This window comes from Elephas maximus, chromosome 11, assembly GCF_024166365.1.
Source record: "Elephas maximus indicus isolate mEleMax1 chromosome 11, mEleMax1 primary haplotype, whole genome shotgun sequence".
NCBI lineage: Eukaryota > Metazoa > Chordata > Mammalia > Proboscidea > Elephantidae > Elephas > Elephas maximus.
Window position 1 is genome coordinate 96,830,490 of NC_064829.1, and position 9,155 is coordinate 96,839,644.

At 51.9% G+C, this 9,155-nt stretch overlaps 1 protein-coding gene across 1 annotated transcript; it reads left to right on the top strand.

The window, feature by feature from the left end:
* Positions 1-219: 219 nt before the first annotated feature.
* Positions 220-8,914, top strand: LOC126086008 (sialic acid-binding Ig-like lectin 10). Its single transcript, XM_049901960.1, has 11 exons — positions 220-381; positions 464-847; positions 939-1,220; positions 1,514-1,561; positions 1,709-1,972; positions 2,223-2,270; positions 2,391-2,648; positions 2,733-3,017; positions 3,292-3,382; positions 3,476-3,587; positions 8,202-8,914. The coding sequence occupies exons 1-11, from the start codon at positions 348-350 to the stop codon at positions 8,457-8,459; spliced, it is 2,064 nt and encodes a 687-aa protein (XP_049757917.1). The 5' UTR covers positions 220-347; the 3' UTR covers positions 8,460-8,914.
* The last annotated feature ends 241 nt before the right edge of the window (positions 8,915-9,155 follow it).

Genomic DNA, 9,155 nt, shown 5'->3' on the forward strand with positions numbered 1-9,155 from the left:
AGGACTTTCACTTCTGCTTCTTCAACAACCCAGGGCCCAGTGGGAGAGCCCCCACCTTCACCCCAGCCAGGCCCCATGGCTGACACCTGTCCTCCCCAGCCCTCCCTCAAAGGTGACTTGGGAAGGACCAGCTCAGCAAGCCCAAACCCAGGCTCCCCAGAAAGACTGAGAGCACCAGTGGGCAAGTAGGGTGGGGCATGGGGAAGATATAGAACGTGGGTCCCATGGTCTCAGGACCAGAAGCTCATTTCATGCATCAGTCCCCAGGCGCAGCTTCCGCCTTCGGCTTCCCCTTCTGCCCCAGCCCAGAGCCAGTCCCGGCGCCAGGGAAATGAGCCGGCACCAAGATGCTGCTGCTGCTGCTGCCCATGCTGTTGGGGGGTGAGTGGGCTGAGGACCAGAGAGGTCTGGGGGAGAGGGTGCTAGGGGTGGGGTTGCAGGTCGAGCCTCTGTCTCTCTTCAGGGTCCCTGGCTCTGGGTGTGAGATTCCACCTGGAAGTGCAGAGTTCAGTGACGGTTCAGGAGGGTCTATGCGTCCTTGTGCCCTGCACTGTTCACTACCCCAAGATTGGCTGGACTGACTCTGAACCAGCTCATGGCTACTGGTTCCGGGAAGGGACCAACACTGACACTGGGGCTCTAGTGGCCACAAACAACCCAGATCAAGAGGTCCACAGGGGGACCCAGGGCCGATTTCAGCTCCTCGGGGACCCCCGGACTGGGAGCTGCTCGCTGGTGATCAGAGACGCACAGAGGGAGGACATGGCCACATACTACTTTCGGATGGAGAGAGGAAGTTATGTGAGATATAATTTCAAGGAACACATGCTGTTCCTGGAAGTGACAGGTATGGAACTGGCTGGAGCCAGGCTGGGCTGGGGAGTCACTGTAGAGGAAGGCTGTGGTCTGGGGCTAGGATCCCCCTCTGTCTGTCCCAGGCCTGACACAGAAGCCTGATGTCTACGTCCCTGAGACCCTGGAGCCTGGGCACCTGGCGACACTCCTCTGTGTGTTTCCTGTGAACTCTGAGGGCTGTCCAGCCCCCACTTTCTCCTGGTCAGGGCCGGCCGTCTCCCCCCAAGGAGCTGGACCACGAGCCTCCCTCTTCTCAGCATTCACCCTCACACCAAGACCCCAGGACCACAACACCGAGCTCACCTGCCGGGTGGATTTTGGGAATGGCATGAGCACCATGAAGACCGTCAGACTTAGTGTGGCCCGTGAGTTTGCAGGCAGGACTCTAGGGTGTGGGGACAGGCTAGGCGTAAACGGAGGTGAGAAATCGCTGTGGCAACTAGCCAACCAGAGCTTGGGAGTGTCTGGGGAGGAAAGGTGTCCAGGGAGGCTGTCTTAGCCCTCGGAGGTGACTGGGATGGCTCTGGCCCTCAGGCCACAAATGTGTCTTCTGAACAGGCTGTCCCTAGTCTTCCCTGGGGTTCACACTGTCCTTCCCAGGATGCTCTGACTGTGGGGAAAACATTCCCCCCAAAACCAGCTCACAATCTTGTTGCAGACGCCCCGAAGGACCTTGTCATCAGCATTTCCAGGGCTAAAGCGTCAGGTACTGCTGCATGTGTGTGTGGGGAGGGGGGTGGTGGTGGTGGTGATCTGAGTGGGGTTGAGCCAGTCTGTTTTGGGGAACAATAAGGTTTTGGGGGGCCTAGGGAGCTGGTACCCCTTCCTGCAACTCTCCCCCCTCTCTCTCCAGCCCTGGAGCCCCAGGGAAATGTCTCACCTCTGGAAGTCCAGAAAGGCCAGTTGCTGCGGCTGCTCTGTGCTGCTGATGGCCAGCCTCCAGCCGTACTGAGCTGGGTCCTGAATGACAGGGTGCTCTCCTGGTCCCCCCTCTCAGGGTCCAGAGCCCTTGAGTTGGAGCTGCCTCGGGTGGGGCCGGGGGATGCAGGGCGCTACACCTGCCGAGCAGAGAACAGGCTGGGCTCCCAGCAGCGTTCGCTGGACCTCTCTGTGCAGTGTGAGTGTGGGTGGAGCGGGTTTCCAGGAGGGGTAACAGTTTGGGGGTGGGGGCTCTGGGGTCAGGGTTCCATAGGTGGGAGGGGGGCTGTCCCCAGGGTGCTGGCAGCAGGCTTCCTACCTGTCTGAATCCTTGTGTGGTTTGTATCTAGGGCTCAGCCATTCCCTCCCGTCCCCAGCCCTGCAAGGGCCCCCTTTGCCCACAGGGAAGCCTCTGCCCGCCTTGAGCCGGGCCCCTGTCTCCCTTTCAGACCCTCCAGAGAACCTGAGAGTGATGGTGTCCCAAGCAAACAGGACAGGTATGAAGGAGGAACAGAGAACCACACCGTGGGCCTGGGTGTCTGGAACACTGGTGTGAAAGAGGGTCCCTGTACCATCAGCTCTGAGTCTATCCTGCCTCTTTCCTCCCCTCCCCCCAGTTCTGGAAAGCTTCAGGAATGGCATGTCCCTCCCAGTCCTGGAGGGCCAGTCCCTGCGCCTCGCCTGTGTCGCCGACAGCAGCCCCCCAGCTACACTGAGCTGGTTCAGGGGGAGCCACCCCGTGAGCCCCTCACAGCCCTCCGACTCCGGGGTCCTGGAGCTGCCTCGGGTTCAGAAGGAGGACGAAGGGGAAGTCACCTGCCGAGCTCAGAATCGGCTAGGCTCCCCGCGCCTCTCTCTGCACCTCTCGGTGCTCTGTGAGTGTGAGGGCCCCTGGAGGCAGGGATCCCAGGTCCTGGGTGGGATTGGCCGCCGCTGAGCCCTCCCCTCCCTCCGCACAGACGCCCCCCAGGTGCTCCGCCCTTCCTGCTCCTGGGAGGCCGAAGGTCTGCAATGTAACTGCTTCGCCATAGCCCGGCCGGCTCCCTCCCTGCGCTGGTGGATTGGGGACGTGCTGGTGGAGGGGAACAGCAGCAATGCCTCCGTCACGGTCACCTCCAGCTCCGCTGGGCCCTGGGCCAACAGCTCCCTGAGCCTCCGCGGGGGGCTCAGCCCAGGCCTCGGACTCCATTGCGAGGCCCGGAATGACCATGGCGCCTACAGCGTCACTGTCCTGCAGTTCTCAGGTCGGGGTCGGCTGGGTGTCCAGATTCTGTTGTGTCAGAGGGTGCGGGGTGGGGCTGAAATCAGAGTGATGTGGCTGGAGGATCTGGGCCATGGACCTGTGGATGCAGAAGGAAGAACAAATTGGAAGCCTGACACCTGGGGCGCAGCAGGGTTTCTGAGCAGCAAGATGTTGGGGTTGCAGGCATGGGAGCCAGAAGCCTGAATGCCTAAAGGTGCAAGGGCACGAGGGTCCACAAGGCTGGGAACAGCTAATCTGACCCTTTTGTTGAACAGATAAGGGACCCATTTCAACAGCCTTCTCCAAGGGCGCATTTCTGGGAACTGGCATCACAACCCTCCTTTTCCTCGGCCTCATACTGATTGTGTGAGTTAGGGGGAACAGTGATGGGGTGTGGGATCTGGGGTTGGGGAAAGGGAGGGTGCAAGGGTGCATACCAAGGTGGGTTCATTTCCTTAGCGCGAAGACGTTAAGGAAGAAGTGGACCCAGGCAGGGGCTCTTCTGGCCCGGGCCTCGAGGGGCAGCTCGGTCATGGATTACATCAACGTGAACCCCAAAGCGCCTCCCTTGGTGAGTAGCTGGGCTCTCCGCCACTCCTCTCTCTTCTCTGACTGTGGTATACGCCCTCCCCTGTCCTGCACCCTCCATCGGCTTAGAGACATCAAGGCATCATTTGAACCCTGGCTCTGGCACCTACTGTCTGTGAGACCTTGGACATGTCACTCACCCTCTCTGAGCCTCCACTTCTCCTTCCATCACCTGTGAGAGCTGGTCAGAGGATTAGAATACACAGGTATTTCTCAATATGTAGCAGCTATTCCATTATTCAAGGAACCCTGGTGGCACAGTAGTTAAGTTCTTGGTTGCTAACCCAAAAGTTGGCAGTTTGGACCCACTAGCCATTCCAGGGGAGAAAGATGTAGCAGTGTGCTTCTATAAAGATTACCCATTGACTGGAGAAACCTTGAGAGTATGGCCCCTGGACACCCTACAGCTCAGTAATGAGGTCACTCCTGAGGTTCACCCTTCAGCAAAAGATTGAACAGGCCCATGGAACAAAACGAGACTAAAGGGGCATACCAGCTCTGGGGCTAGGCCTGGAAGGCAGGTAGGAACGGGAAAGCTGGTGATAGGGAACCCAGGGTTGAGACGAGAGTGTTGACAGGTCGCAGAGTTGTTAACCAGTGTCATACAACAACGTGTGTACTGTTTGATGAGAAACTGGTTTGTTCTGTAAACGTTCATCTAAAGTACAAAAAAAATTACGCATTGCTGTGGAGTCAGTTCCAACTCATAGCAACCCTGTAGGACAGAGCAGAACTGCCCCATAGGGATTCCAAGCCTGTAATCTTTACGGGAGCAGGCTGCCACATCTTTCTCCCTCAGAGTGGCTGGGGGCGTTCAAACCACTGATTTTTTGGTTAGCAGGGACTCCCAACGCCCCATAAAACAAACAAAGAGACAAAACAAACCCATTGTAGCCGAGTGGATTATGACTCATAGTGACCCTATAGGACAGAGTAGAACTGCCCCGAAGTTGTAATCTTTAGGGAAGCAGACTGCCACATCTTTCTCCCACAGAGCGGCTGATGAGTTCCACCTTTGGTTAGCATCTGAGTGCTTAACTACGGCCTTGAAAGCCCTATGGGGCAGTTCTACTCTGTCCTGTAGGGTCACTATGAGTCAGAATTGACACGATGGCAACGGATTCGGGTTTTGGTCTTCTATTATTCACAGTCACCAATGCTATTACCAAGAATAATCAATTATCTAATAATTATTAACATTATTGGGAGGCAGTCAGTCACAGTATTTAAGGGCTGAGACTCTGAAGTCAGCCTGCCTGGGTTCAAAGCCTGCTTTCATTGCTGTGTGTTCTTGAACAAGTCACTTAACTTCTCTGTGCCTTAATTTCTTTAGCTGTAAAGTGGGAATCAGAGCAGTGCCTACCTCCTAGGATTGTACTAGGCATGAAGTGTGCTCATATTGTATCTGTAAAGCATTTAGAATAGTACCTGGCACCTAGTAAGTGTTCAGGAAGCACTGGCTATATGTTAGGAGACAATAAGTATACGTTGACATCTCCAGTATTTACAACTCCCGGCCTCTCAGACTCATATCCAACTGTCTGTGCAGCATTTCTGTGTGGACATCTAATAAACTTGTTGCCATCAAGCCAATTTTGACTCATAGCAACTCCATGCGACAGAGTACAACTGCCCCATAGGGTTTCCAAGGCTGGAATCTTCATGGAAGCAGATCGCCAGGTCTTTTCTCCCGTGGAGTGGCTGGTGGGTTCAAAGGCTGACCTCTCAGTTAGCAGCTGAGCACTTAACCACTGTGGCACCACAGCTCCTTTGGATGTCTAACAGGCATCTCAAACTTCCACTGTCCAAAGCCAAGCTTAAGACTAATTCCAACCCCTTATACTGTCCCCTCCATCTTCCCATCTTAGCAAATACCACCACCACCACCATCTGTCCAGCTGCTCAAGCTAAAGCCTCAGAGTCATCTTTCATTCCTTTCTATCACTCCCCAACCAATCCACCAGCAAATTCCATTCGCTATACCTTCAAGTATAGCCAACGTCAAACTACCTCTCCCCTGTCGCTTCTGCCTCCCTCATCCACGGACCAATATCTTTCACCTGGACACACGACAGTAACCCTCTACGTGGCTTCTCTGCTTCCACTCTTGCTCCTTAAGCCTATTGCCTGTACCTAATACCATTTTAAAACACAAACAGGTACATCCACACCATGGAGTATCACATAGCAATAAAACGAACAAGCTGTTGATACACGCACAAATTGGGCAGACCTCGAGGACAAAAAAAAAAAGTATAAAAAGTCAATTTCGAAAGGTCACCCACTGCATAAGTCCATTTATATAGCATTCTTGAAATGACAAAATTACAGAGATGGGGAACAGGTTAGTGGTTGCAAGGGGTTAGGGACGGAGGGGTGATGAGTGGAACTATGAGGGAAACTATGAGTGGGCTGGGACATCACCAGGTGGGTGCAGGGGGTGTGGACCACACTGGCTGACCCTGTCAGACGGATGACACCAAAATGACTGTCTAAAATTGTTGTGCAGTGTTTCCGCAGAAATTTATTATTCTTTATAAAAATATCCCTGTAGTTAGTTATAACAACAAGAACATTTTTTGTAAGCCAGCTTAAACCTGAGCAAACCAAACCCGTTGCTGTGGAGTCGATTCTGACTAATAGGGACCCCAGAGGACAGGGTAGAACTGCCCCATAGGGTTTCCAAGGAGCGGCTGGTGGATTCAAACTGCTGACCTTTTGCCCAGCTCTTAACCACTGCGCCTCTAGGGCTCCAAGCCCAGTTTACATGTATCGATATACCTACAAGGCTAAAACTCTATGCTGTTTGATTTTTGAACCAAAACCCTGGTGGCATAGGGGTTAAGAGCTATGGCTGCTCTTAACCAAAAGATTGGCGGTTTGAATCCACCAGGTGCTCACTGGAAACTCTATGGGGCAGTTCTACTGTGTCCTATAGGGTCGCTATGAGTCAGAATTGACTCAACAGTGACAGGTTTGGTTTTTGGTTTAATGCACTCCAGTCAGAGCTGTCATTATTACCCGATTACAATGATGCTTCGAATCAATGTGGTTTCATCTGCACTCGCTAGTTGCCGCCAGTGTTTTTATGGTCTGGTAAGGGAGGAGGTCCATGGGGGGTGGGTAATACCATGAGTTACCACACCAGGGGACACCAACCCTAGTGACACCACTGTGGGTGGGACAGGAGTCCTTGGGTGGTGCAGATGGCTAAGTGCTTGTAAAGATGGCCCAGTAGTAGTGTCAGAACCTGTCTTACTTTAAGGGGGATAATGACCAGGATCAGCCCAAAGCTGATGCCCATGAGGCACAGGTCAGACATGCCTCCACTCTCCAGCCATTTTTACTAATTCTGACACCAGTGCTTCACAACTAGCTGAAAGGTTGGCAGTTCAAACCCACCCAGAGGTGCCTTGGGAGACAGACCTGGCAATCTGCTTCCGAAACATCACAGCCTTGAAAACCCTATGGAGCAGTTCTACTCTAATACACATGGGGGTGCCATGAGTTGGAATCAACTCAATGGCAACTAACAACAACAACATGGTGGGACAGTTCTGCATCTTGATTGTGCTGGGGTTACGGGCATCCACATGTGTGAGAAAACTGAATATAACCACACACACACATTGTACAAATGTCAACATCCTGTTTTTTATAACGTCCTATAGTTATATAAGATGTTACTACCGGGGGAAGGGCACATGGAACCTCTACTATTTTTGCAACTTCTTGTGAATCTATAATTACTTCAAAATACAAATTAAAAAAAAAAATCAAGGCATGTCACATCCCTGTTCAAAACATCCAGTGTCTGTCCATTGTACTTAGGATAAATCCAAAGCTCTGATGAGGGGCTACGAGGCCTTATGTGATCTGATCCCCGATGACCTCTCTGACCTCATTTTCGACCATTCTTCCCCCATTCCATTAGCCATTGACTGTCTTGCTCTTCCTTGGACACAGGATCACGCTTCTGCTTCGTGGTATTTGCATGTTGTTCCCTTCCCCGGGGTTAATCCTCTCTCAAATATGGCATGGCGCCCTCCCTCATTTAATCCATTCTCTCTGCTTAAGCAGCCCCTGGGTGGTGCAAACGGCTAAGCTCTTGACTACCAGCTGTAAGGTTGGTAGTTCAAACCCACTCAGAGGTGCCTCAGAAGAAAGGGCCTGGCAATCTGCTTCTGAAAGTCCACAGCGTTGAAAACCCTATGGACCAGTTCTACTCTGCATACATGGGGTCACCATGAGTTGGAATCAACTCAACAACAATTGACAACAATTCTGCTTAAATAGCATCTCCTCAGAGAGATCCTCCCTGATTGCCCTGTTTAAAAATAGTCATCCCACCTGTCCCCTCACTGCCTTCTTAGCCTACTTGGTTTTCTTCACGGCATTTGCCACTACCTGATACTATATTTTGACTTGCTAGTTATCTGTGCTTGCTTGTCACAAGATTGAATGTCAGCTCAGTGGAGGCAGGGACTTTGTTTTTATTCCCCCCTGCATCCTCAGCTCCTAAAACAGAGTCTGGTACATGGTAGGTGCTCAAATATTTGTTGAATGAATGAATGATGGACAATTGTTATCCCTTTAGGCTCGGAATTGGAAGGCCACACCAAACATTCCTTCCCAGCTCCCTCCTTCGGGGGCTAGTGCCCCAGAATCAAAGAACCTCGGTTGCCCGGGATCTAAACCAAGCATTCAAGGCCCAGTATCAGAGAATAACCCAGAGGACTTCCACTATGCTAATCTCAACTTCCAGGGCCTCAGACCATGGGAAACCCAGAAGCCCAAGGACACCCACACTGAGTATGCAGAGATCAGGTTCCACCGAGGGTCTACTGGGCTTTAGGACTGGGAGCTAGGTCACAGAGGAAAGGAGAGAAACAAAAAGGACAAGAAAAATGGATTGCAAAGTCTCTTGTTTTTAATCCCCCAAGGGTGAATCATCTCATCCCAGATTCTAGCATTTGGAATATATCCATCTGGAGTAGCCTTGCTCTGAAAAGCAAGGAAAAGATTTTCCTCGGAAATACCCAGTCATCATCCTAGCTGCTCACTCGCAATCTCATAGATTCTCAAAGGTGGGAGGACCTTTAAAGATGATTAAACCAGGACCCAGCAAACTAGGCCCACAGGCCCAATCTGGCCCACTGCCTGTTTGCCCATTTTTGTACACCCTCAAACTAAGAATGTTTTTTACATTCGAGATGGTTGGGGGAAAAAAAAATCAAAAGAAGAATGTTTCATGACACGTGATTATTTTGTGAAATTTGAATTCCCATGCCTGTAAATAAAGTTTTATTGGAACACAACCATGTTCATTCATTTATATATTGCCTATAGCTCCTTTGGGTCCCTAGGTGATGCAAATGGTGGTTTGCTCTCAAATACTAACCAAAAGATTGGAGGTTCGAACCCACCCAGTGGCATCATGGAATAAAGGCCTGACGATTTGCTTCTGTAAAGATGACAGCCAAGAAAACCCTATGGAGCTCAGATCTACTGTTACACACGTGGTTGTCATGAGTCAGAATTAACTCAATGG

Bases quoted from the DNA above. Each gene is read 5' to 3' on its own strand.
- LOC126086008 (XM_049901960.1), top strand. From the start codon at position 348: ATGCTGCTGCTGCTGCTGCCCATGCTGTTGGGGG. The intron at 1,221-1,513 runs GTGAGTTTGCAG...ATCTTGTTGCAG, and splicing joins CGTCAGACTTAGTGTGGCCC to ACGCCCCGAAGGACCTTGTC. The intron at 3,588-8,201 runs GTGAGTAGCTGG...TTATCCCTTTAG, and splicing joins ACCCCAAAGCGCCTCCCTTG to GCTCGGAATTGGAAGGCCAC.